Source organism: Toxoplasma gondii, chromosome X, assembly GCF_000006565.2.
Source record: "Toxoplasma gondii ME49 chromosome X, whole genome shotgun sequence".
Classification (NCBI taxonomy): domain Eukaryota; phylum Apicomplexa; class Conoidasida; order Eucoccidiorida; family Sarcocystidae; genus Toxoplasma; species Toxoplasma gondii.
In genome coordinates this window covers 4,474,761-4,501,044 of record NC_031478.1, presented here as the reverse complement: position 1 = coordinate 4,501,044, position 26,284 = coordinate 4,474,761, and the positions used below count along the sequence as shown (strand labels likewise).

The window sequence follows — 26,284 nt, the reverse complement described above, 5'->3', positions numbered from 1 at the left end:
CAACCCGTGGTATGCCGATTTCGGTGGTAGTACGCCACGTGGACTTGAGTTCCGTGCAAACGGAAGCGATTACTGCTTCACGAGTTAAGCGGAGGCGGTATCAATATAGAGTTCTGCAACAGGTATGTGACCCCCACTTCTGTAGTCGACCGTCCTCCGTCTGGCAACGGGTCCCCTGGCCACTTGGCTGCTGCTACGAGAAATCGACAAACGTTAGGCAATTTTCCTCAAACGCAAGCGCAGCTGTTGTTCCGAGAGTGGTGAGTAAGTGAGTGATCTCCAGTTACCCTCCACCATGTGTCGAACCACAAACTGACCGTCTAAGGACCTCATCTTTCCCTCTAGTTGGGGAGGTCTGGCTCGGCGACCCTTTTAGAACAGCAAGATGCAGGTGCCTTCCATCTGTTGGACGCGAACCCAGCCAGGGGTGTTCCTCAGCGATGCTGAGGCCCCCGAATGAGGAAAAAGAAGCCTTTCATCCGAACGATGAAAAACTACAACAAGAAAACTGGCGAATGCGGAGACGACACTCGATGTACATCCAAGTGTCCCTGAATAGCAGACGCCACAAGGAAGGTCGCATCTTCCAGAGGTTCCCACTTAGAAACCAGACTTTCGTACATCAGACGCCTGTTTGGTTCTGGCATGTGGACGAGTCAGTTTCTCGATGCATGTGGACAGGGAGACAGAATGCTGTTGACGTGTGAACAGCGACATGCTCTTTCCTTGTGTTCCAGTGCTGGTCTGACCGGAATCTACAGGTCGGATTCTTGTTCGCCTGACACCTGTTGAGGAACTGGATGAACGCTTTTTAGGCCTGGTGAGTGCGGACAGTACTCAACTGTTCTGTGGTTTTTTAAACGCTACCCTGCCCGATTTCTCAGAGGAGTGGTGTGGGTGGAAGGTGTCTTGATGTCTCGCGCGACCATTCGTTCGCCTGCGCGCGCGAGAGTTATTTCACGCACCCGCGCTTCAGTGAGCACACTGCTTAAAGTGCGAAGATAAATACGACGCTGTGTGAGCGGGAAAAAGTGCAGTTACAGCCCCTCGCCGCTCCCACGGTGGACGGCCTAGCGAGCCAGAACGAAACAGGTCCAACACAAGGTGTCAAGGCGTTGGCGCTTCAAAACACAACGCTTTGCAACTTGGTAGTTTCCAGAAAACCACAGACTGGACCGCCCAGGCCGCATGCAACGTCAACCTCAAAAGCATACGCCACTCGCTGACAACAAGCTCGCCACCTGCTGGACTGGCTGTCCGGAGACGCTCAAGCGAAATGCCGGATCTGGTACAACAGGGCATTTCCGCGATCATTGCCGACAGCCAAGAAACCGTTGTCGCAGCTGAGACAGAAACGCAAGCCAGCCGGAAGCAGAATGAAAACCATGAGCGTAGCCGTTTGCAGCACACTGCCGCCTGGCACTGCCTACAGAGCACCCCGCTATCTGGAGTCTGAAACATGAACTGCATGCTTGAACTCTGACAGCCTAAAAACCGCTATGTAATGAAACGCGACGAAACGTATCTGATGTTTCAACTCGGGAGAGGGGGGATGAGAGGGGCCTCCGAAGCTTCTGATGGAATAACGAATGCCAAGCAGGCTGCCGGGTCGCTTCAAAAGTCCAGTGAAGTGGGGGATGAAAGCGAATCGCAGTTCCACTGGAGAAAGGCAAACGCGAAGGAAATCTCCCAAGCATGCCAACGGGAAACAGCTTGCGGAAACTCCGTAAAAAGCAAGCAAACCGGAAACAGACTGCATGCGCCCCCCACTCGCACTTGCACTCACCTAAAGTCAGCTGCTGTCACGTAGCGCAGGGGCGTTCGCTCCGTCGGCCAGTTCTGGTACACCGTCAGAGAAGGCAAGTGGATCTGGAAAAAGCGAGGAAAGGCAAAACAATGGAAGCAACGCGATCAGTTGGAAAACCACTCCCGTTTCGTCCTGCAACACCAGCCACGATCGACCAGCTTAACGCATGTTACAGCTTCCAGAGGTCTCACGCATTCCGGATCTGGTACGATGCACGTCCCCCACTGGCACACAGACAAGGAGAAAACTTCCCCGAGGTTCTCTCCGAAAATGCGGTGGTGATCTCGACGTTCCCCGAAATCGATCCTCGCCTCCCCCAAAAAACGCCAGGTAGTGTGAGGAAGGAGGATGCGGCCTCAGTCTGTCAGTCTCTCCTGTTGCCCCGCGCCGGTTGTCTTGGCACCCAGTGCAACATTTGAGGCCATTTTCGCATACCACGTTCCTTCGCACAGCGGCTGGGCGCTCGGCATCTCTGCATTGAGAACAACCTATCACTGAGTCCGCACTCTGGGAGGCAAGACGCGAAGCGCATCGCTTCTCGAATCCACACACTAGCGACGCTTGTCAAAGTTGTCAGGGTCTTACGAGTCTCAAAGCGTCTTTCTTCCATCTCGACGCGGCGCAGAGCAACTGGTTGGAAGGGTGGAAAGCCAATGTGCTGATCTCCGTCGTTAGGTTTCCCAGTTCCTGCGTATACACCGCAAAGCAGGAAAATGACTGCATGCTTCGCGGCTAAAAAACGTTTCCGTCAACGCGCAGAGGCTCTGTTGAAGAAGCAAGACAGTTTCTCTTGCGGACCAGGGGCGGTCTCTCTGACACCTACCTTCACGGGCTTGGTCGACGCAGAGTCGGAGAGGGAGAAGAAATCGACATATCCCGTGCGAGAGCCTGGAAAGACAAGCGCAGCGCCACAGTGACAGAGAGAAAAAAGAGGCGTGTGGGTGCCTTGCCCCTCCTGCCAGGGAACTGCCGCCTTTCCTGTCCTCGGCGAGACGTGACATCCGCGCTCTGGGCGTCTTCGTCGGAGCGACGCTGCTCAACAGACAGGGAGAGACTGACGAATTTTAGCCTGCTGTTCTGAAAACGAAACGCCGCCTCCACCTACCTGTCGCTAGGAAAGAAGACGCTTCGTACGTAGAGGAGAGACAGGCCGCTGGGGAGGCAGCCATGGCCGACAGACGCAAACAGGAAGCGTCCTGGAACTTCGATACGCAGTTGCCGCTGCGCAAATCCCATTCGTAGATCTGCACCACCAAGTACACGCAAAAGCGCGTCGAACAGCGTTGACTACAATTGACGGTTTCAGCGACATAGGACGGACATATCCGCAGCTGCCTCGAAACCGGAGATGGGAGGGAAAGACACAGGAGGACGGCGAGACGTTACAGGCACTGAAAAGGCGGCTGGCTCTCGTCGCCGCATGTGCGCTTCTCGCCAGACGCGTTGCTGTGCAGATACGTCTCCAACGAGCTTACAAACGCTTCCCGATCGGCTGTGAAGATTGCCTCCTTTGTCGGATGAAACGCAAGCGCCTGAACAGACAAAAACGGAGAACAGTACTTGCACACTCTCTCCCACCCCCTTCGCTGGCAGGGACTCCCATAGAGAGAGAGACAGCGGCCGCTGAACAACTACGAAAGGAGAAGGACGGACAAGAGCGAACTGAAGAAAGCGACATGGCACGCGAAAAGAAAGAAGAGCCAGCAAGTCCCTGACGGCGAGCTAATCGCGCCGACGGCGCTGTGTGTCGCGTGCGGTTGCCGAACGACCTATGCGGGTCTCTCCAAAGAGTTTTTGGCTACGCCGAGAGAGTACCTCTGGAACGCGGAACTCGGAAAGACGCATCCAGGGAAAACGCAGGCGTTGCGCGTCTACCAACTCGTAGAACTGTCCCCACCCTTCACTGCTTTCCTAGAGAGAGGTCGGAAAACGCGAACCAGACAGAGAAAGCCGTTAAACCGTGGTTGGGCGCACCCCAGCACCCCGCATCTCTCCTGTGTTCCCCATTGAGACTTCGCGCGCATGCCCCGGCTCCACCCGCCGGCCGTCCTCACAGAAGACGAGCTTAAAGACGTCTCTAGACACCACATATTTTGCTTCGAGAGCAATTCCTCTCTGTGGCGAAGCATTGCGTTCCCTCGGAGCTCACGCGACTGCAAGGTAAACGTCTTCCGAGTTCGAGCACACACTTCATGTAGACAGCTGGCCTCGCGTTTCCCTGACTGCATCGACGTACCGCGACATTTGCGTTCATCGAAAAGACGTTCAGAAGTCGCTTGGACTGCACGTCGCACAGCAGCACATCTCTGCAGACGCAAAAACAAAAAAACCGGAAAGAGGCGAAAGTCGAGCGTCGAACGCAGTGGCAACGAACACCGCAAAAGGCGTCAGTGCGCTCTACAGAGTTGCGTGGAAGTACCCATCGCTTCGTTTTCAGACTGCGCGTCTGCCGGTAAAACTGGAGGAACTTCCGCTACAGCAGCGGCGTTCCTCTGTCGCTTCTACTAGCTAAAAAAACGGACGCAAGTGCAGCCCACTCAGCGCGCGCCCCGAGGTCGGCCCGAGCGGCGTCAGGCCATGTCCGTGACGCCGCTGCGCTGTATGTACACCTGGAGAGGCCTTCCAGCGGGCATTCAAACGTTTCCAGCATTTTTTCTCGGCTCTCTCTTTGTGCAAGCGGCTGCTCGTGGAACTCCGCAGCCCCTGCGGTCTCTTCGCCACCCCCGAAAGCAGGACGGTTCCTCCCGCCGCGCCCCTTCCCCCCCAAAACAACGCATGCAGTCCTTTGTCTGACACCGAAGTTTCGTCTGGCCTTTCTCTAAACACAGTGGCAACATATAAGTGTGGGGTGAGCCCAGAAGAAACGCTTTAAAACAGTTGGAAGGATTGGATAACAGTCGCCGCTTCTTAACCGCTACTGCAGGGAGACGAAGACGACGACGGCATCGGCTTGGCCTTGTGAATGTCTCGCTCTAGTTCGCTGGCCGTTTGTGCGAGAAGCATGATATCCGTGCGGCGCAAGTTGAGGTAGGCGGCATTTCCTGTGTTCCTTACTACCTGAGTCATCTCTTTGGATCGTACTTGAGCGGCAGATTTCTACCACAACAGTGTGCGTCGCTTTGGAAGCAGAGCCCTTGGGTGTTTCAGAAGCGAGGGAACGTGGAAACGCGTCACCCCCGTGGTCGCCGTGGAGGGAGTCTTAGCGAAGCGAGCCGAGCTCGCGGGTCGAGAAAACTCACTGAGAATTCGCGGACGCGAGCGCAAACGTCTTCTGGGTCACCAAGAAGGACGACGCGTCCTCAGCTCTGCGGCCGCCTCCCATCTCCAGAAAATGGAAGCATCTCTCTTGGCGCCGGCCTGCAATTCCTGGAATCTTGTTCACGGACCTGGCAAAACAGCGAGGGAAGAGACAAGCGCAGGGACAGATGAAAAGGAGACACCGTACAGCAGCAAGACGGACGGCATGAGAGGAAGACCGAACGAGAACGCAAGCGGTGGACGCAGCGAGAAAACGCGAAGAACAGCGACACAGAAGACGAGAAAGAAAGCACACGAACAAGGAGTCAAGGTTCCGTCCGGAACGCTTGTCGCGTTTCTCAGTCGAGATTCGAAGACCGTCTGAAAGCGAAGCGAGCAAAAACAGATGGAGCGCCAGCGGACGTCGTCTCTGCGGCTGCGAAACGATACACCCCACAGGGCGAGCCGAGGCTCCGCGTTGCGTCGCTTCAGTCTCGCAATCCGAGGGCAAATGCGCATGTCTTTCCACCAGAGCAGAGGCATTGAGATTGCACGTCTGTTGTCTCCTCTGTTCTTGACACTCCCCCTCCCCTCACGCAGGTTCGCATGGAAAGAAGCAACGCCATAAAGAGGCCAGACTGCCCTTGGTCTCTGCTTCTTCTCGCTCTTCTTCTCTCTCTTCTTCTCTCCCTTCTTCTCCTTCCTGATCTCCCGGATCTCCCCTTTCTCGCTCCTTAAACCGTGAAAGGACTGGCCCCGCGAACATCGAGGGCTCTGCGTCCTCACCCGGTTTCCAAGTCGTACTCCGCGAGGGAACGGTTTGCGTTGCTGATCGCCAAGATCTGCCCGCCGCCGTTGTGACGAGTGAAGCGCGCGGCGAGGACGGGGAAGTCTTGGAGAAAAACCGACTCGACTTTCCGGTTCTCCTTCCCGTCGACCTGCAGGGTGTGGCGCAGGTTTCAGAGAAAGTTCGGACGCTGGCTGACGCGTTTGTCGAGCAGAGCGACTCACAAGGCCTAACGCCGCATGAATACGGCATACGCATCTGTGTCTACATACGTAGCCTCACATATATATATATATATATACATATATACACATATATATATGTATAGATATGTATGTATATGTATATTTGTATATGAACATGTAGACGTATATTTACGGACCAGTACAAGTGTATTGCGTAGGCACGAGTGTATATCTGTATGCGTCCACCGGGGTCCGCCACGGAGTAGACAGCTCCGTTTTTTTAGCGAGAAGCCGGTCTCAAAGAGGCCTGGTGAAACACTGGAGACCCGCATATGCGCGTTCGCAAATAAGAGAATTGTGAAAACGACCCTCTTGCAAGACCATCAACGATGCAACTACAAATGACTACCCCATACATGCATGCATATGTATGTATCTATAGACGGTACACCAGCTCAATACTTCACACAGAGATACGCAGACGGAACCATTAATTGGGACAACGGATGATAGGTGGATCTCGGCAGAGATAGGCAGCGACATAGATCGACATGCAAATGTCGATGTTTGAGCTTCGATTCTCGAGAAGCGTTTGCCTGGATTCCGTGACTCACCGAAAAGAGGCGCAAGGCTTGGTCGCGTCCGGCTGTCATCAGCAAAGACGTTCGCGGATGGAATTCGAGAGCAGAAATCACCGATCTGCACAGACGCAGAAAACGCGACGCATGCCTTTCGTTTTTCGCATCACCTCCCCAGTCGTCAACACCAAAACCCTCTCTGCCTGGACTCGACGCGAGAGTCCGAAGTCCTTCTCACCGAAAGGCGCCTGCCGCGAATCCTCCCGCATCGCCGACTTCTGCAATCGTCTTGTCACGCTAAACGCGCTCGGCGTTGCACCGCCTGATTCTCCGGGCAGATAACCCCCCCTTTCTGACGCAGACGTTGCCTCGCGGCGCTTTCCTCCGTTCTCTCTCTCTCCAGTTTCACTTCCTTTTCTATCTAGATGTAGAGCTGTCTCTGTCCACCCGTCACTCCGTCTCTCTTTCCCACACCGGTTTTTCCCCTGCCCCCCGCTGCGCCGGGGTCTCTGCGTATTCGTCTCGCCATCTCTCTGCATCGACCTCTGTGTCTAGGTCGATCTACAGAGGGATCTGTCGAGCTTCTCTGCAGAGAGTGAAAACGGATTTGTCCTTTGCCTCGTGAGTACGCTCTTTCTTTTCTTTCACTCCCGAGTAGGCTGCCGGCCTGTGGAGGAGCTTTGTTCCCCAGAAAACGCTTTTGAAGGCCACTGAAGGCTATCGCTTACGCGCTGGGTTCCGCCTCGTTTGCGTTCGCCAGGCGGCGAATTACGATTTTCTTTTGCGGGATGCGCTCGCGCGTCGCCTCGACGAGAGCACCCGTCTTCCTCTCCCGAGCGAGGCGCCGGAGCAAGCCTTTCGAGGAGAACACCGAGGATCCGCTCTGAATCCCAGCTACGCTCTGTCCGGTCTGGGTCACATGTGGACTCGAGGCGTCGTCAGAGACGTCGCTGCAGCAAGCACAGACCGAAACAAAGACGCAAATGGCAAGGCAAGGCGCAGCAGCGAAAGAATTCTCCGCCATCCACGACAGAACTTGCTGGCCGCCTGCACCCCGGAGAACTCCCAGTCTCGTCGCTTCTTGCTCAGCACTCCCCGCTGTCTCGGCGCCAGCCTCGGGCAGCCTCGGCCCTCAGCCTCGCGTCGTTTCTCCGGAGTCGCGACTCGTCTTTTCTCCAGGTCTCAGTGGCGGGGGAGAGCGGCCATCGAACAACGTCCAAAAAAAGGGCAAGACAAAGCGCCATGCAGAGAATGGCGCGTCACTGGAACGTCCGCGAGGTTCTGGCCTCCTCTTCAGGAGCTTCACGAACTCATCCAGGAGTGACGAACGGGGTGTGAAGGCTCCAGAAACGGCAAACCTCTCGATCTCTCCTCACCTGTCGCCGGCTTCGCGTTTCTGAGCGTCTCGTGCGACCTCCGCTTCGCGCTTCCTCTGGCGAGCCTTCTCGACCCAGCTCGTGGAAGCCTGACTTTGCACCAGCCTTCTGTGGAGCGTCGCGAGTCGTTTCTGCAGGGCGTCGCCACCGAGCGTCTCCTCCTGCTCGCTCACCCTCAGCTTTCGCAGCTTGCGGTTCGCACAGATGTTCACAGAGACACAGGCGTCGTCGGGATCGACCCACACCCGTCTGCTGTCTCTGTTCGCCTCTCGCGCGTCTCCTGTCTCTTCTGACGCGCGTCCTTCGGAAGAAGAAGCCTCTTCTTCGCGATCTTCGCTGGACGCGGCTCCATTTTTGGCTGCTGGAGCCGCAGTCGCACCCTCGCCGTTCGTCTCGTCCTTCTCTCCGTGACGTTTCTTCTTTCGCGGCTGCAAGCTGTCCGCCGCATCCCCGTCGACGCCCTGCGAGCTCGCCGCGTCCTTCGCCTCTCGCTCGCGACCGCCGCTCTTCCTCCGCTTCTGCGTCGCGGTCGCCTTCGCAGTCTGGGTCTCTCCAGCGTTTTCAGCTCGACTCCTCGCACCGAAAAGAAAACGCTCGAGTTCGCGGACTTCGTCGGGGACGATTGCCGACGCGTTGGTTGACGCAGTGGCACCGGCAGTCCGGCGACGGGCGCTCTCTTGCCCCGGGTGGACACCGGAGGAGGCGGTCGCCAGCGAGTCCTGCCTCTTGCCGACTCTCGCGCGCTTCGTCTTTCGCTTCTCCCCGTCAGACACTGGCGGCTCTATGTCGGCAGGTTTCTCTGTGAAGAAGCGCTTCTCTTTTCCTCTGCTTCTGTCTGCTCGCTGCCTCTGTTGTTGCGAACTTCCACCCGCGGGCGGTGTCTCTACAGGCGCCGGCTTCGGCCGAGCCATGATGCCGTTCGGAAGTCGACGAATAAAAAACAGACCAGCAGGCCGTCTCTCCTCTGCAGCAATAGACAGAGGCACTATCGTCGCTGTGTTGCTTCGATTCCTGGTGCCTGCTTCTGTCCTCTCCGTTTGTCGCTCGTCCTTCTTTTCTTCGTCCTCTGCGCGGGAGCTCCTCGTCTTGGGGAGAGAGGCCGCTAAGAGAGAGGCCGCTAATAGAGGCCGCTCAGAGAGAGAGGAGACTGAAGTCAGTCCGAGAAGCGAGCGGGCAACGGAGAGCGCAAAAGGCGCGCAGACCAGCGTCGCGTAAGCAAACGGAATCTGAGTCACCTGAGGAACTGCAAGAGAGAGTTGGCCGCTGTGTTGGTGAACCTGACGGAGCTGCAGCAACAACTAGCGCGTTTGCGAGATGAGACGAGGCGGCCGAAGTCTGCGAAACGACGAAGCAGCAGAGAATCCGCAGAAGCAGACGGATGCAGTTGCGTTTCTCGAGAAGAACGGAGAAAACGGACTGAAGATGGGTGAGTTGGGACCCTGCTGTTGGTCGCAAAACTGCACACTGAGTTGACCAGACAGAGAGCGAAGAAAAAGAGAGGCCGCCGGCTTTGCGCATCCTCCCCAATTCCTGCACTTCGTTCGTGTCTCGACTGACGGAAGAGGTCGAGGGAAAAAGAAAAAACGAGTAAAGTTTGCACTGCGGGTCTGTTTCTTTTTTGCGCGCTGCCCCACAACAATCGAGACCCCGGCAGTTGAGTTCGCGCGACAACATCTGTGCTGGTCTCCGAGTTCCTAGCCTGCATGCGTTTCTCCTCCACTAGACCAGTCGAGGATTCTCAGTCCTCGCACTCTTCCGGCCTTCTCCAGTTCGGCTCTCGCTCGCTCTCTGTTTCTCGTTCTCTGTTTCTCGTTCTCTGTTTCTCGCTCTCTGTTTCTCTTCCTCTTCTCGGACGCTGTCCCGGTTTCGCGCGGAGAGGAGGGCGCGTCAGACTTTTTCGTCCCTTCTCGCTGTCGAAAACGAGACAGCCAGCGACTTGTCTCCCGAATTCTTTTCTCCAGAATTTTCCTTCCTGTCTCCACTTTCCCTCACTCCTGCTTCCTTCTTTCACCCGCGTTGCTGTCTGCTGGAGTTCGCGACAAGAACTCGGCATCCTCGGTGTTGGCGTCGGTTCCACTCACTCCTCTCTCAGGTCAATCGTGAAGGCGCATTCGCAGTCTTCTCCGCCGCAACTGTCCAGGCCTCCCCGAAGCCGTTGCCTCCGCAAATCCGAGGTCGGCGGTCCAGCAGCTCCACAAGCGCTTCAGCTGTACACTTAGAACGAAAAAATCGGCCCGCGTGAGAGTCTTCCCGGCAAAGAGCGCCTAGAAAAGTTCTAGAAAATGTCACAGAAACTTCTTCAGCTGGGCATCGCTGTTACCTCGGGAATTGCCGGTGGATGGCTTGTCTATAAACCGTGGCTGGAAAAACGCATGGAGGAAAACGAGGCTTTGCGCGCCGCGCGCTCCCAGCGCATGCAGACTTCTCCACTGGATACAAATGTCTCTTCTCCACGCGACAAAGACGCGTAGGCGAAGCAGGTCGGCGGCCTCTCCCCCGCTGTTGGCGCGAGGTTTCCTCTGTCCTCTCACATGCGTGGATGGTCTTTCTTTCGAGAAACGAGTTGTCTCTTCTTCGGAATCGCAAACTCTCTCAACAGATCGCGGGGGCGAAGCTCTCCAGACGAGGAACGAAGCGAACTTGAAGGCTTCCTCACAGGCATCTGCCTGGCCTCTCTGGTGGACGCCCCTGCGCGCGCTGCGCTGCGCCGTTTGTGCATCGGCATGTCTGCATGTGTGTTTGTTTTCTCCTAACTGCGTGCGTTTCCTTTTCCAGTGTACAAAGTCCACTTCACTTTGTACTCGCCGCGTCGAGATCTGTCTGCGTCGGCAATCGCTTGGTGGCAAGACGCTTTTGCGTATGCGTCTCGGAACTGCGTTTCACAGTGCAGGGGCGGTCCTCCTGCGCCTGGCAAGACTCTCGCTGCTTCACTGTCGCGGCGTTCGTTTCAACCTCCAGGGCATCGGTGAACTGCGGCGCTCCGCACCCGACAGAGCGACTTGTGTAAAGACTCACGCGTTGCATGCATCTAAAGCCCACCGACTTGAGAGTGTCTCTGCGAAGCTTGTGGCGACTGCTTCCTCGAAACTCGGAACAGAGGTTCTTCCCAAGTACGTTCTGCATGCGGCCTCTTGTGTGGGTCGCATCCGCGCAAGCGAATCCGGGGGTCTCTCATGTTTGGTTTTTTGCTGGGCTGAGCTGCAAAGACCTGGCGAGAGGCAACAGTTTGAAAGTCTTCCTCAGCGACAGCCGTAACTGGTGGAGTTCTCCCTCCGCGCCACGAGGCTTCGGTGTAGGTTTGCCGAGAAGCTGTACGCGTTCATAACCGCGGCGGTGCAGTGTTCGCGGCGCAGGGGAGCTTCCGCGTTCAGAAGACAGCGAGAAAATGCATGCGACTCTCGTTTCTACAGCTCGTTGCAGACCGCGGGAACAGCGTCAGCAAATAGCAAACGCATTGTGCGACACTGCAGTGTAGAGCGAAACTCAGAGACTAGAGAGGCCAGACTGCCGGTGGCGAGGAGCCACGGAGCTTAGCTTTTCTGCGGCTCCACGCGACAGCTTTTCGACGAAACGCGTTTTCCATCAAAGCACTGGCCCAGCAGTGTAGCGTGTGCGTTCTGTTTACCGAAGCGTGGGTGAACGCGCGAGCTTTGTTCAAGCGCAGACAGCGGCAACGATCACCTGAAACAACTTTCCTAGTCTCCAGTTCACGGAAATACGACCTGAAAGCGACAGGGCGACCCCCTGCCTCCAGCGCTTAGCGAGGCCTTTCGTAGTGCGTACTGAACACAGTTCATGTAATCGGTTTCACCAGATTCCTCGCAGACTCGAAAGTCTTCGGCGAGAGACAGCACCTCTCTTGGTATAAAAACGCCCCAGAAAAAAGCTGATGAAGCATCTTGTCTCAGAGTACGTTATACTCGCCGAGCGACGCGACGGATCCTAGTGACAGTTGCGGAGTCGCTTTTTTGAGAAGAAAAACGTTCCCATAAGGTTGAGAAAACGTTGAAGAAAACGCGACAGAAGCTCGCGTGCTGCGCGCTATCTTTCTTGTCGGCGCGAAACTCGGAAAACCATCCAAGTGTCTCTTCGTCTTTCTTCTCTCCACAAATAGCTCTTCCAAAGAAAACATCTGCCCCCTCACACTTTCTGCTCTCCGGGCGCTGGCTGTCTGTACACCCCGCACAACTTCACTAGCGCCACCCCGCTCCGTGGCGACCGCTCGACGCTCTGCGTTCTCTCTCCTCCGCTCGCTCGGATCCTTTTCAACGCACCAGGTGATTTCTCCTGACTCGAGCGGCGTCCCTGCATGTGAGCGAGTGCACAGACGAGAGCGAGACGAGACCTCGGAGCTTTCAACAGAAGAGTCTAGAGTGTAGGTCTCTCAAATATCTGCAGGCGAACTCGACCCTCGAGGCACCTGACACAGTCACGACAAGCACGGAGCACCAGCGCCAAGGCGGGTGCTAACCGTCGACAGGCTTCGGCGCGGACGGCGCTGGGGCCTCGCTCGCCTCCAAGGCCTCAAGAAGCTCTTCGAGTTCCTGACAAAGTTCTTCCTGTCGAAAACTCGTCTGGAACTCCGCAACAAACAGCCGCGAGCTGGCCTCTCGCCCCCTTCGAGGGATGCCAGGCGCCTCGCGCCTCTCCGCCGGAGATGCGGATACGCTGCAGCGACTGACCGCGCGCGAGACAGTTGTCGAGACACCTGGCACGGCTTCCTCCCGCAGCAGAAAGTGACCCTGGAGAGCGAGGAGGCGTCGCTTGATCTCCTCCCTGTCGGAGAGAACAGAGGCGAGGCAGCGGGGAGAGAGAGAAGACGCTTGCGCCTTTGAAACGCCGAGAAGCAGCCGCGGCAGGTCCGCGTCACCAACGAACGCCGTCGCGCCGCCGGCCCCATCAGAGAGCTGCAGACGCCACACACCTGCGGTGTCTGTACAGCCGACACCCGCTGCCGGCCGCTTGTCGTTCTCCAAGTGCTTTGGGAGGACATCTGCTCTGCGCGCCAGGAACTTCGCCGCCGTGACTGCCGCGAAGAGCCGCAGGGGCCTGGGCGCCTCGACCTGCCTGTTGTCTGAGTGTACAGACACCGGCCGAAAATCAGAAAACGAAGACCAGAAGGAGGAGGAAGAAGAAGAAGAGCGAGAGAGGGAAGAGGAAGAGGGGGACGAAGCGAGATTTCCTTCTGGATGAGATGTCGGCTTCTGTGGGCAAGAAGCCTCTCGAGGGGCGCTGGCAGAAGGAGAAGCCAAGGACAGTGGCGAGACGTCTGTTTCTTTTTCGGCGACCAAGGACGCGCCGTCGCTCTCCAATTCCGTCTCAAGGTTGTGGTTCCAGCTATTGCGTTTCTCACTCGGAGACCTGCCGCTGCCCTCCGGCGCCCGTCGCCGCGCGACGCCCTCTGCACTGGCTCCCTGGGGTGTTCGTACCCCGGAGCTGTCTGCCGAGACAGCCAGGACCTCCAAGTCCTCAAGGTCCAAGTCTGCGAGTTCGTCGATCTCTGCGGCGCTGCTGCAGTGTGGCTGCGCACTGGTCTGCAGTGTTTCTGAATTGCCAAGGAACGACGAAACCGCGGGCCGCTGTTTTTTCATCAGACGCGCTGTCCGGGATCCCGCGCCAAAGTTCTCTCCCTCCACCCCAGGTGGTTGTACACCCGAGACCCAGGCTGCTTGCGCTCGCGGCGCGGTATCCGCGATTCGCACCTGGTCCGGACAGCTCTCCGAGACGCGGGTCGACGAGAACTCCCCTAAACTGGAATCAGATCTGTGCGAGACGAACGCGCATTTCTCATTCGCGTTTCCCCCAGAGCTCGCCAGGTGCCCAGTCCGCGGCTGTCTCCTCCCTTCCTCTGAGTGTGGACCCCGCTGTGCGCCGCCTCGCCGGCGTTCTTCCGGCTCCTTTTCAGTGCTTGTTTCTGATGTTTCTCGAGCGGAACCTTCGGCCGCGAACGCGGAACCTGCACTCGCCTTCGCGGTGTCGTCGCGCGCGTCGGAGCCCCCCCAGACGACTCGCACATTCGCCTCCTGGAGGAGCAGCACGCCACGGCGGACCTCGGGAGAAGCGCACAAGAGAAGCTTCGCGCCTCGCTGGAGAGCCGCGGCGCTGAGGGCGGGGATGCGACGATACTCGACAGCGGCGACCGACGCGCGGCCGTCGGAGAGAAGCAGCTTCAAGCAGCGGTGCTCGCTAGCCGCCAACTTGGTCCGCGTCTTGCGCGGCTCGGCAATGTTCACTGCCTCCACCACCTCCACCAGGTGGACGCCCTCCAGATGTCCCCGCGCCAGTGTACATACATCCGAGGGGAGCGACGGCAGCGCGCTTGCGGATAAGTCCGATCTCAGAAACGCGTTTCCGATCTGCTCTTCAGTCAAAGCAGTGCCCGATGCGGGGAAAGGCGGACCAGGCGTCTCTCTGTCGACGCCTTCTCTTGCACCCGTCGAAGAAGAGGAGAGATAAGATCTCGCCAGTGTCGCGACCCAGTCGCTCCTGGCGAGAAGGCCTTTGGCGTGTAATCTCTCACAAACTCTGTGGGCGTCTTCTTCGAGGGATCCCGCCATCTTTCGAGTTTTTCATGATTGCTCACTGGACAAGAGCGGATGCCGACGCAAACAAAGCGCCTTCGCCTCGAAAGTCGATCCGCTTTTGAGGGAGAGGAAGGGAGGGAAAGGCAGAACCTGGAGGCAAGAAGGCGGAGACCCCAACCGAGGAGGCCAGGGCGGCATTCAGAGGCGCCCGAGGCCCAGAGGATAGCAGAGGCTCACATCGATCAATTTGGGCGCAGTTCGGCAACTTGGGCAAACGTACAAACCTGAGGGAAGCAGATGGATTCCATGGCTCAGAGCGCGAGATCAGCGGCGTAGATAGAGAGACAGAGTAGATACAAAAGCACCCCGAGCAGCTCCCCGAATGGACGTTTCCTCTCTCACGATCTCTCTCTCTCCATCAACATGCAACTCTACACAGCAGGTGCGTAAGAGGAGACAGACGGCGCCGAAGACTGGGTACGCAGCCTTCCTGAGGACTCTCGAAAGAGACAGACTCGGCGAGGCGCAAAGAACCGAGGCCTTTCAACTCCCGTACTACAGAGGGCGGCTGTCGCTGAAGAAGAGGCGGGCACTGAATTCAGCGTCCATGTCGCGGATGCTCTGTCGGGACTGCCGCGGCGATAAAGAGAGTGAAGACGCAGCGCATGCAGAGAACGGTCTGAGACTGGAACGAGGCTCTGCGAGAGGAAGAAGAGAGCATGTCGAGACTGGGCGATTCGCGGCGGCGCAGACGACGACAGACGAACTCGAAAAAAAGCGCGTGACTACGAACGGAAAGAAGTCTTTTCGCATGGAATTGCCTCTGCACGCGAGCACCGAGGCGCAGAAGCGAAAAAGGAAAATAAGAGAGTTCTCCTGTGCTGGCACGAGAACACTCAGAATATACATATATATATATATATGTATATGTCTTCAGTATATACATAGATATATGAGTCTTCAGTATATACATATATATATATATATGAGTCTTGAGTATACATATACATATATGAGTCTGTTCCGCGCAGACCTTGTCTTTTACCGGTGTGCTCTGAAAGCAGAGGAGTGCAGATCTTCGACTACGCCGCGGACATGCCCGCTAAACAGACAAAGCGCAGGCTCGACGCAGACGGCTCGATCGATTAGCAGTGTCGAGAGAAGAAGCTGACAAGGATTTGCGGCCAGGATCCGCAGGCTGTACGCCAAACGGACATTCGCGGCTCTGCGGCGGAAGCGGTTTTCCGTTGAAGACGACCGAGACCGGGAGTTTCTCTGCTGCTTCCTTGAAACCGCGGGGAACTTCGCTTCTCCGGAGGCTGCGAGGAAGCATCAGAAACTGGGGAGAAAACGCGAGAAGAAAACACTGTCTTGCTTCTTGCTCGAGAAGCGGTAGAGGAGATGACGGCGTCGCCGACGAAAAGCTGTGGCTGCGCCCTCCCGAATGTGCATGCAGATTCTTTGGAAACCTGCTGGAGCTTGAGCCAGTCTCGCTGCTCTCGGACGCAAGACACTACTCCTGTGTGAACTGTCTTCTATTTCAGTGTTGCGAACTGTTTAGGGGGCGACGAACTGGCGAAAACGAGCTCTTCAGGAAAGAGGCGTCGAACGCCACAAGTCGCATGCAAACGCGCAAAGAAACGCGCATGCAAACGCGCAAGACACGAACGCGGATTTGTATCTCCACCCCTCGTCTTTCGCTCGGCTGTCACGACACCGAAACTCCGCTCTCCTCGGCTTTTCCTTTCTCTTTCGCAGGGAGCGTCTGTCTCCCTCGAGCCTCCGCCTCTGTGAGTCCTCTCGCGCAACGGTGATTCCTCTCTCCGCGACGCTCGCAAAAACCGCGCGGAAGCAGAGACAAGGACTGAAGCAGACGCGCCGACTGCTCGACGACACTCTGCTGTCTGGCGTTGTGCCTGCCTGCTGATGTCTGGTGAAACGCCGTTTTGTGCGAACATTTCCAAAGCTTCTAAAACCTGCATTCAAATGCCTATGCCTGCATGTGCGTCTCTCTGCATGCGGATGTGTATGCCTCGAGATGGAGCTGCGAGAAAAAGATGCAGAAGTTCGCTCATGAACGCAGCCTGTCTGTCGATCTTCAGACAGTTGCACACAGAGACCATCTGAATGCATGTCTCGTGTCTCCCTTTTATTTTTTTAGAGCAGAGAAGCTGCAGACGCCAAGCTTCTCCGGTAGACGTCTGACAGAGGTTCGAGATCGAGACAATCCGCATTCACTGGCAACTCGTTTTCTTCTTGACTTCTCACCTCTGTCGCGTTCTTCTGAATCACGATTTCCATGTTCAACTTGTCTTTGTCTCTTTCATGCGCGCGTTATTACTCTAGCTCTCTCTTCCTATGTTTTGCGCGCGACTCCTCTTCTCTGCTCTCCTTTTCTCCTCTCTCCATCGCCTTATTTCTTCTCTTCCCCCGTCCTCGTCTTCTCTCTTTTACTGTTTTCTTTCTGCTTCTTTTTTCTCTCCTCCCTTTTTCTGCCTCTTTCCGTTTTTCCTGATTTTTCTCGTTTTATCCGATTTTTTTCGTTTTTCCTGATTTTTCTCGTTTTATCCGATTTTTTTCGTTTTTCCTGATTTTTTTCGTTTTTCCTTTCTTTCTGCCCGCCCGTTCCGATTTCTCTGCTGGTTTTTTTCGCGCCCTCTGCGAGCCGCAAGATGCTGGCCCGCGCCCGAGACACTCGGCGCACCATTCCTGTCGTTGTCCACCTCGATCTGGTGAGTGGAAGACTTTGTCTCCGGCCTCGGCTTCTCTGCAAACGAAGCTGTGTCTCCCTCTTCTCTCTTTTCTCTCTCTTCTTTTCTCTAACTTCTTCTCTCTAACTTCTTCTCTCTCTCTCCTTCTCCTTTTTCCTCTCTCTCTTCTCTCTCTCTTCTTCTCTTTCTCTTCTTTCCTCTCTCTCTTCTTTCCCTCTCTGCTCTCTCTCTTCTCTCTCTTTTCTCTCTCTCTCTTCTCTCTCACTTCTTCTCTCTCTCTTCCTCTCTCTCTTCTTTCCTCTCTCTCTTGTTCTCTTTCTCTTCTCCTTCTCTTCTTTCCCCTCTCTTCTCTCTCTTCTCTCTCTTCTCTCTCTTCTCTCTCTTCTCTCTCTCTTCTTCTCTTTCTTTTCTCCTCTTTCTCTTCTCCTTCTCTTCTTTCCCCTCTCTTCTCTCTCTTCTCTCTCTTCTCTCTCTCTTCTTCTCTTTCTTTTCTCCTCTTTCTCTTCTCCTTCTCTTCTTTCCTCTCTCTCTTCTTTCCCTCTCTTCTCTTTCTCTTCTTCTCTCTCGCTTCTCTCCCTCGCTTCTCTCTCCTCGTCTCTGCTTCTATTCTTTTCTGTCTACCTCTGTCTCTGTCTCCGTGCCTTGCTCTGTCTGGTGTACATCGGGCTACCTCTCTGTTCTCCTCTGCTCCAGCCGTCCTTGTCGGAGGCAGAGAGACGCGGATTTCCACGCGAATCTGAGACAGAATTCTCCGTCAGTCAAAGTCGCTGGCTGAGTAGTTTATCCGTACACATACATGCACGTTATCAATACATATAGATGCATATTTATATCTGTTCGTATGCGCGCATGCATGTACATACGTGTTTATACATGGGTACATGTATATGCATACTTATACATACATATATATATATATATATACTTGTGTGTGTGCGAATATATATATCTATATATCTATATATATATATATACATATGTTTTTATATATATGTATTTGTAGGTCTCGGTGCGTGTATAGATCTCGAACGCGCATGCGGGTGTTTCTGGGGGAACTAGAGAATCTGGCAGCTCTCAGGAGCCCGAAAGTAGGAGGACCGCTTTTGTTGCCTTTCTTGCGAGGCCGAGGCGTCGGTCATTGCTTTCCCTGTTCAATCTCTTGTTCAATCTCTTGTTCAATCTCTTGTTCAATCTCTCGACACAGTTTCGTGGTTTTTCTTCTGGATCGAGGAACAACGGGCACCGCCTCGTCTGTGTTCTGTGTTTGTCTCACGAGCGAACGGCTTTTCTCATGAAATTCTTTTCTCTATCCACAGGACTGCTTCTACTGCCAAGTCGAACACCGGCGACTCGGCATCCCAGTCAGCGAGCCTCTCGTCGTGCGCCAGGTAGCTCTCGCCACTCTCGGCTGTATGTACACCTGGATACGCATTTTCTTTGCGGTCGAAATGCCCTTTCTGGAAAGGGTTCGACGCTCTCTCTCCCGCAGTCCAGTCCCTTTAAAAGAGTCTTTTTCTTTTTCGTTTCTCTCCTTTCACTGCGCTGTTTCCTTGACGCCGTTGGTGTCGCTCTCTCCGTGTCTCTGAGGTTGATTCTGCTGTCTCCTTTCGTCTTCTCTGCTGTTGCAGAAGCCTCCGTTCCGACTTCTAGCGCCTCTGGGAGTCTCTGCTTTGCTGCTCTCTTCTGCCGGTGGCTTTACTTTTCTCTGTCAGACTCTCTTCTTCTGTTGCGTTCTCGCCTCAGTGGAACCTCGCCATTGCTGTCAACTACGCCGCTCGCCGGCTCGGCATCAAACGCGGCGACTTATGCACCGTGCTCGAGAAGAAATTCCCTAATCTCCACATCATTCATGTAGACCTGCTTCACGTGGTCAACGACAGCATGTCTTCCTCTTCTCTCTCTCCTTGTTCCTCCTCTTCGTCTATCGCTTGTTCTTCCTCTCCTTGTTCCTCCTCTTCGTCGACCTCTTGTTCTTCTCTCTCTCCTTGTTCCTCCTCTTCGTCTATCGCTTGTTCTTCCTCTCCTTGTTCCTCCTCTTCGTCGACCTCTTGTTCTTCTCTCTCTCCTTGTTCCTCCTCTTCGTCTATCGCTTGTTCTTCCTCTTCTTCTCTTTCTCGTTCTTCTGTCGTCTCTCCCGGTCTCAATGGAGAGGGTCTGGACGGCGGAGACTTGTCTGGGGAACGGCATGGCCTCGGAAGAGGGAAGGAGGGAGAAGAGCAAATGCCATCGGCAACTGTCTCTCCTGCGTTTTCACCTCGGAGAGAGAAAGGCGCGACTTCTTCTATCCCCGCTCACGTGAGAGACACTGTCAAGCGGAGCCCTCCTGAGAACCTCCATAGCCTGTCAAGATTCAAATTGCTATTTACCGACGCTCATTCTTTCCATGCATACCTACACGTATATGTAAAGATGTACAGCTACATTCACATTTCTGCAACCATATATATATATATATATATATATATGTAACTTGATATATAGATATATAGATATATATGTATACTGTGAGATGTTTGTTTGTACTGAAATTGTGTATGTATCCGTCGACGTGGCAAGGGAGAGACATTGGTCATGGGAGGTGTACGTACAGCGTAGGGTTTCCTTAGCTGTGTAATTTCTTTTCTTTCCTCTTGACGAAAAGAGGTGAACGAAAGCTGTTTTTTGAGTGGACGGAGGGGAGTGAGCAGGTCACTCTGCCGAAACGGGCTCCTCCACTCTGGTCGCCTCTCCCGGCGCTGTCTGTACACTCGGCTCTCCAGATCTTCCAAAGTCTGTTGTTCCCCGCTCTGCCTTCTGTTGTCCCCAGGTACCCAGCCGTCCCGACACAGACAAAGTGTCTCTCGAGAGATATCGTCTGGCTTCCGACGAGGTGCGTCTTTGTTCTCCCCACTCTTCCCAGTCATCGAAATCTGCGCTCTGTACGCGCCCTGTGCAGTGTATGTACACCCCCTCTACGGACCCCAACCTTTCGGAGAAAGCAACATGGATATAGGCATATAAATATAAAACGTGAGAGGCATATAGGAAGAGGTAGAGAGAGGCAGGTATGTAAATATATATATATAGAGAGAGAGAGAGTTATGTAGATGGAGAGAGAGAGTTATGTAGATGGAGAGAGAGAGTTGTATGTAGATATACATACCACTGGATCGTTAGCTTCGTCTGTTGTAGGTCTTGTTTTTTCACGTACAGACTCCCGTGCGTGAAGGGTCATTTGTGTCTGCCTGGTTTTTTTTCATTGGGTCGTGAATTTGTTTCCTTTTTTTTGCAGGTTCTGTCGATCATTGTGGAGCAGTATCCCTGTGTCGAGCGGGCTTCGATTGACGAGGTCTTTATCGATCTCTCAAATCAGGTGGCGGACATCCTTTCGCCTTTCTTCCAGAGACTCGAATTGAATCGATCTTCTTTTCCTTCTTCTCTTTCTTCTTCCGTTCCTTCTTGCTCGACAGAGCGACTGAACGAGACAGAAGATGGGAGGAGGGAAGGAATCGGACTCGGCGGCGCCTCTTCGCCTCCTTCCTCGGCAGGCCGAGGTCGACCTGACGGCCTCGATTTGACTTCTCAGGCCGCCCTGTTGCGGGAGTGGCTCGACGGGAAGGGAAAAGCAGAGGTGAGAGCCGAACTCGGTGCTCTTCTCCCGGAGCTCCTCGACGACCAGGTGTACGTACACCTCGCAGCCGTGCCGCGGACAGGGCCGCCAGCGACCCCACAACGGTCTCTACCGGGAAATGCCATGCCTTTTCATGGACTCGGCAGGAAACCTCCAAGTTCTGTCTGTCCTCGCGTATCGCCACCCTCTGCTTCCTCTCCTTCCCCGTCCTCTTTTCAGTCTTCCTCCTCTTCTCTTCCGCCTCATCCTTCTCCCCTCCCTGCTGCCCATTCGTCTCTCTCGCCTTCTCTTTCTGCCTGTTCTTCGTCTTCTTCTGTCGCTGGCGAAGCGGCGTCGCGCAGAGTTGCCGGTTTCGGCGGGCCTCTGCCTCCTGACGACGTGGACCTCCTTATCGACGTTTGCGGGGGAGAGACGAGGCGAAAACTCGACTTCTCTCTGGAGGCTCTGTGGCTGCTGGTCGGCGGCGTCCTTCTCCTCCGCCTGCGAAACCTCGTCAAGCTGCGGTCCCAGTTTACCATGAGCGGCGCCGTCGCAAGAAGCAAAGTGAGGCGGAAGCGAGAGACGGAGGAGTAGAGAAAAAGGGGACTCCCATGACCAAAGTGTGAAGTGCACTTGCAGTCCTCCCCACATGACACCGAAAACAGGGCCGACGTGGAGAAACGTAAATGTTGTTGGATATAGGGTCATCCTACATTGTCAGCGGTCTTCATCAGTCGTCCATCGGGTCGAGTTTAGTTCATCACTTGAAAAGCCATCAGTTGCGGCGGAACTGTACGCCAGCCATGTTCCCTTCAGGTGCGTTTCTCATGGAACGCCGTAAGAGGACTCGGCACAAGCGAGAATCTCTCAGAGGCTGCTGGCTACCTCCGCATCGCGAATTTTCCTTCGTTCGCCTTTTCTCTGCATGCAGTTCTTAGCAAAGACAGCTTCTGCAAAGTTCAAGCCCGACCGGCAGGTGCTGGTCCCTTCCGAGCTGGCGGCGGACTTCCTCGGCCCTCTGGAGCTGCGAGACTTGCGAGGCTTTCGCGGCAAGCGCGGCCGGCGAATCGCCGCAGCCTTTCCAGATAAGCCGAGAGTCAAAGACCTCAGAGAAATCCCCTTCGACCACCTCGTCGCCAAACTTGGACGCGAAGAGGCCGAAAGTCTCTCCAACGTCCTCAAGTAAGACGGCAGAGAAACGAAGAGAGAGGAGAGAGGAAATGAAGGACAAGAGAACAGAAGAGGATAGAGGACAGAAGAGGATAGAGAACGGAAGAGGACAGAGGTGAAAAGAGAAAAGAGGAGAAACGAGAAAAGAGGAGAAGAGACGGAGGGAGAGGAAAGCCGGCGGAGAAGGGGGAAAGAAGAAGAACGGTGAGGAGGGAAGAGACAAGAAGGAGGAGGCGATGACGAAGAAAGGAGAACTGGCAAGAAGCCGCGAGTGCAAGAGAAAGGAGTCAGCACTTGCGGGACTGAGACATGTCTGCAGCGAAAGATTTATTTCGTTTTTCAGAGGCGACCTCGAAGGCGAAGGAGTGAAGGCGAATTTGCGTGTGAAGTCCATGCTGGCCTTCAAGGCCTTTCCACCTGGCGCTGCGGACCCCGTACAGCTTGCGATGAATCGCGGCGGCCTCGCAGATTGGCTCTCTGGCCTCTGTCTCGAGCTGTTTCGGCGAGCCGAACAGGAGTTCTCTGCCTACAAACGGGCTCCCAAGACTCTCAGTGAGAACTGAAAAGAAATACTAAAAACTGAACAGGACAAAATTCACACAGTGCATAGAACCCACTGCCTACACATATACCACAGTGTAAACACAAAACCGTTGTCTCCAACCTATCCTTCCTAAAAGCATAAATATCTATACACACGTTTAGATATATCTGTGTGTGTCTGCATACAAATGCTCGTTTGCCCTTTACCAAGAAGGTGGACGGGAGAGGTTCACTTGCCTTTTTTCTTTTTTCGGGGAGCTGGGGTTTCTCCTTTTCGCATTTTTCAGCGCGGAGAATGCTGGTGTGTTTTCCGTCTTCATCTCTTCTTCGGTTTTCCCGGACGTGTATGGCCACTCGAGATTGACTGCTCTCATTCGCTCTCTTTTCGGGCTCCTCACCGTCTCGTGTCATTACTACAGACACCCTTCTTTCTCCGTCTGTTTAGTGCGAGCAGTCATCTTTCTCTCTGTTGCAGCGCGCGCTTTCTTCTTTTCCAGAGTGTTCACCCCTCTGTCCCTTGTTCTCTGCTGTGCAGCGGTGTACTACCGTACAGGGCCTCCGTGGTTTCAGCAGCTCTCGCGATCAGGTCCGCTCTCGCCTCGGCGGAAGGCGCTCGCTGCTCCGACGCTCGAGGAGATTCAGCGAGCGACTCTGGCGGCTCTTTTGCGGCTTTCGCGCGAGTGTGGCGCGCGCCTCCCACCCTGCGTCAAAATCGGTCTCGCCGTATCCGACTTTGAGAATGCGGAGCTCGAGGCGACTCCGCGAATCACCCAGTTCTTCCAAGTTGGCGTCTCCGAACGCCTGAAACGCCGGCGGGGCGCGGCTGCCCAGGACGCAGAGCCCAGAGGCGGCGCGGTGGTGCCGAAGCAACAGAGCGTCGAGGCCCACACAGGCACGCGAGATGGCGGAGACAGGCGGGTGTCGGGACGCGCGAATGTCTTCTCAGTGAAGCCTGCAGGTGGAGGCGAAGCAGTGGAGGCAGGCGACGGTGCGGAGAACGCGAGGCGAAGTGACGTTCGGGCCGAGGTGGAGACTGAGGGCGTGGTTGTCGACAGCTTCTTGGCGGCGGAGAAAAGGGGAGAGGCAACACCCGAACTCGAAGGTGTCTCTACAGTGGAACTGACTCCTGGGAAGCAGTCCAGAAGCTCAAGCGAGGCTGCGGGTTCCTTTCGTCTCTTGCCGACTTCTCCACTTCCCGCGAACGCTTCGAAAGGGCTCTCGAGGCGGAACGAGCGAACATCTGAGAGAGACTGCAAGTCCGAAGATGCAGCGAAAGGTGCCGGGGACGACGGAGAGGCCGAAGAGGACGGAGAGGACGGAGAGGGTCGCAGACCTGTCCAGAGTCCTCAAAGAGACGAAGCATACGCCGACAGAGGAAGCTGTTCCTCAGTGGAAGATGAGAGAAGCAAAGAAGAGTCTTCAAAACCGGATTCCGAAATGCACTCGCCCCTCCACACGCGAGGCGTCTCTCTCGACGTCGTCTACGTTTCCGATCCCTCCCAAGAGGAGGCGAAAGCGAACAAAGTGTGTCTTGTCTCGACTGTCTCCTCTGCCGAGGACCACCGGGCTGACAGTGGCGACCGGACCTTGGAAGGCAGAGAAGAAGACGGAGAACACGGAGGTGACGGCCAGGAGGCGCGAGTCTCCGGGACCGACGGCGGAAAGAAGGTGGAATCCGAGAGAGGTTCTGTTGCCGTCTCCATCTGTCACCCTCGAAACGCGGTTGTCTCCCCAGGGCTCCTCGGAGTTATCGGGTCTCCGCCCCGCAGTCACGACGCGAGTGGCGCGGGCGGCGAGGCGGAGCCCGCAGAGGACGCATGGCAGGAAACTCTGCCTGTCGTTTCGGACGAAGACAAACGGGACGCTGAGACGATTCCTGTGAGCAGCGACTCGGAGGTTGCGATCGAGGACGAGGCGGAAGAGCGAGCAGGCTCTGGCGACGAAGCCGTGCTGCTGCTCTCCCGTTCGCCCTCGCTTTCTCCCGCCTCTGCTCGGTCGTCCTCGCCTGCATGCAGCTTGGCTCGAGCCGCGCCGAAGTCGCCGCGCGGGGACCTGGTGCTCTGTCACCAGTGCAAGAGTTTGGTGCCGCTCTCAGAGGTGCAGGTACACCTGGACGAGCACATGGCTGCGTTCGTTTTCAAGGAAACTAATCCGAAGTGTTTGCCTTCGACGGCCTCGCAGGCGGTCGCCCAAGTCGAGGCGTCGCAGAGCCAGCGCGTGAGGGAGCGCATGCGTCGAGAGCAGCAGCTGCTCGAGGAAGAAAATCAGCTGACGCTCGACGCCTTTCTCCGTAGGCAACTCTTCGCGAAAAAGCGGAGAGTCGATTTTTAGAGCCACCAGAGATCCCCCCCAAAAGGCAGAAAACGCTTAGGAAAGTGTAGATGCAGGGGCCAGAAGGGAACGCTGTGGGCTGTTAGAGAACAACTGGTTTGTGTTCAGTCCAGCGCGACCTTCAGATGTCCGAAAACAGCAGAGGTGTAGAAAGGCTCAGAGACTGCGAGTCGCAGGTCTCTTGGAGGTCTGCATACGCCGATCCGATTTGAGGGAAGGAACGAAATTGGTTTGTCACTTCAAACACAGCTACGAACTGAAACAGCGGGGGGTCTGCTGCCTCGCGCGAACCGTTTCAGATTGTGCCTCGTCCAGTTTTTTCTTCGAAATCGCTTAAAGGCAGCCGGCCGGATGAGACGACCCAGCTTTTCTGTAAAAAAAACGCAGTCAAGTTCCTGGAAGAGTAACCGCGAATTTCGCAAACCGTACTGTTGTAGAGCCAAAACGCGCGCGTGGTCATGCGACGACCACCAAGGACGCATTTTCTAGAAAACGATAGCATATAATTGGTAGATGAAACGACGCCAGAGCGTTCTGTAGTGTGGACACGAGTCGCCAAACAGGAAATCTTGTCAATGAAAAACCGTCCGAGTGTTGATAGTGACAGTGGACCTAAATCCCACGGAGAAGTCATAAAGAACTTGGTTGTCTGTAGTGATTAAGTTACGTTACTGGTCTACCGTCGAATTAGCGCAGAGGATACCCCCGTCAGATATTGGGTGTTTCGAGATTCACAAAAGAAGAGGATGCAGCGAGCCTTCTGAGGTTTCGTAGCGTGAACATTTCTGCAAAATAGCTCAGGTCGCACGTATCTTTGGTCGTCGTCAATTTCCGCGTGTCGGTTCCTCACTGGTGTGGAATCACGCGCCTTTACTTGAGGCGCTTGTACTCGTACAGGGTACATGGAAATAAGATGCCCTTATTTTGTTTCCTTCTGTATTAAAGAACTTGCAATATCAGAATCCTTCAAACGATGCTTCGAAATGGGCAAGACCGAGCTGCGAAACAGTGCGAGGGGGGTTCACTATCCAGTGTTTTTATGAGATCGCTTCTCCCTCCGTTTCCTATGCAAAGTCCGCACTGAGACGCTTCCGTTCCGCAAAACACACAAGTGGGCGCACGACCACAGCTTCCTGCGGGTTTGAGTCACAGAAAGTGATATCCTCGTGAGCGGATTCTTCAGCACGCACACACACTTGCGTTTCGAACCCAGGACTCTCGCGAGCATTTGGCTCTCTGTGAAGTTTGAGATTCTGCATGTTCTTGCCTTTCCCTTGTTATGTTAAGTGCATGTGGAGATATGCTTCGGTACGCCGTGTCAAACCTTGTTCGCTGATCAACTTCCTCGAAAGAAAAGTGAACGATTGTAAACGCAGGGCAGCACGCTTCTGAAAGCTCGATTGAGTCGTTGAGCCGAGGTCCAGAGAAGCTGCAGTCGCAGTGTTT

The 26,284-nt window shown here is 55.2% G+C and overlaps 4 protein-coding genes across 4 annotated transcripts; 2 read left to right on the top strand and 2 right to left on the bottom strand.

The window, feature by feature from the left end:
• Window positions 1-897: 897 nt before the first annotated feature.
• On the bottom strand, window positions 898-11,213 carry TGME49_234610 (WD-40 repeat protein). The gene is made up of 12 exons (XM_002368860.2): window positions 7,971-11,213; window positions 7,323-7,544; window positions 6,631-6,715; window positions 5,831-5,982; window positions 5,047-5,193; window positions 4,044-4,113; window positions 3,283-3,339; window positions 2,913-3,051; window positions 2,631-2,695; window positions 2,393-2,494; window positions 1,787-1,869; window positions 898-1,343 (listed from the first exon to the last, which is right to left on the bottom strand). Exons 1-12 carry the CDS (start codon window positions 8,879-8,881, stop codon window positions 1,268-1,270), a joined length of 2,109 nt encoding a protein of 702 aa, XP_002368901.1. The 5' UTR covers window positions 8,882-11,213; the 3' UTR covers window positions 898-1,267.
• An 811-nt stretch (window positions 11,214-12,024) lies between these two features.
• On the bottom strand, window positions 12,025-15,341 carry TGME49_234600 (hypothetical protein). The gene has a single exon (XM_002368859.2). The coding sequence runs from the start codon at window positions 14,525-14,527 to the stop codon at window positions 12,437-12,439; it is 2,091 nt and encodes a 696-aa protein (XP_002368900.1). The 5' UTR covers window positions 14,528-15,341; the 3' UTR covers window positions 12,025-12,436.
• On the top strand, window positions 14,798-15,904 carry TGME49_234590 (hypothetical protein). Its single transcript, XM_002368858.2, has one exon. The coding sequence runs from the start codon at window positions 14,877-14,879 to the stop codon at window positions 15,663-15,665; it is 789 nt and encodes a 262-aa protein (XP_002368899.1). The 5' UTR covers window positions 14,798-14,876; the 3' UTR covers window positions 15,666-15,904.
• Window positions 15,905-17,083: 1,179 nt separating this feature from the next.
• Window positions 17,084-24,979, top strand: TGME49_234580 (ImpB/MucB/SamB family protein). The gene is made up of 8 exons (XM_018780405.1): window positions 17,084-17,226; window positions 18,522-18,593; window positions 18,949-19,500; window positions 20,012-20,074; window positions 20,477-21,358; window positions 21,726-21,976; window positions 22,308-22,516; window positions 23,043-24,979. The coding sequence occupies exons 1-8, from the start codon at window positions 17,167-17,169 to the stop codon at window positions 24,836-24,838; spliced, it is 3,885 nt and encodes a 1,294-aa protein (XP_018635850.1). The 5' UTR covers window positions 17,084-17,166; the 3' UTR covers window positions 24,839-24,979.
• Window positions 24,980-26,284: the final 1,305 nt, after the last annotated feature.

What these genes read in the sequence shown, in the direction of transcription:
- TGME49_234610 (XM_002368860.2), bottom strand. Translation starts at nt 8,881, where the DNA reads ATGGCTCGGCCGAAGCCGGCGCCTGTAGAGACACCGCCCGCGGGTGGA. An exon ending in AACGAGGCGGAACCCAGCGC is followed by an intron (nt 6,716 to 7,322) that starts GTAAGCGATAGC and finishes GCGTCTGTGCAG; the next exon opens with ATCGGTGATTTCTGCTCTCG. An exon ending in GAGTACGACTTGGAAACCGG is followed by an intron (nt 5,194 to 5,830) that starts GTGAGGACGCAG and finishes CTGTTTTGCCAG; the next exon opens with GTCCGTGAACAAGATTCCAG.
- TGME49_234600 (XM_002368859.2), bottom strand. Translation starts at nt 14,527, where the DNA reads ATGGCGGGATCCCTCGAAGAAGACGCCCACAGAGTTTGTGAGAGATTA.
- TGME49_234590 (XM_002368858.2), top strand. Translation starts at nt 14,877, where the DNA reads ATGGACGTTTCCTCTCTCACGATCTCTCTCTCTCCATCAACATGCAAC.
- TGME49_234580 (XM_018780405.1), top strand. Translation starts at nt 17,167, where the DNA reads ATGCTGGCCCGCGCCCGAGACACTCGGCGCACCATTCCTGTCGTTGTC. An exon ending in TCGTTGTCCACCTCGATCTG is followed by an intron (nt 17,227 to 18,521) that starts GTGAGTGGAAGA and finishes CTCTATCCACAG; the next exon opens with GACTGCTTCTACTGCCAAGT. An exon ending in AGCCTCTCGTCGTGCGCCAG is followed by an intron (nt 18,594 to 18,948) that starts GTAGCTCTCGCC and finishes TTCTCGCCTCAG; the next exon opens with TGGAACCTCGCCATTGCTGT.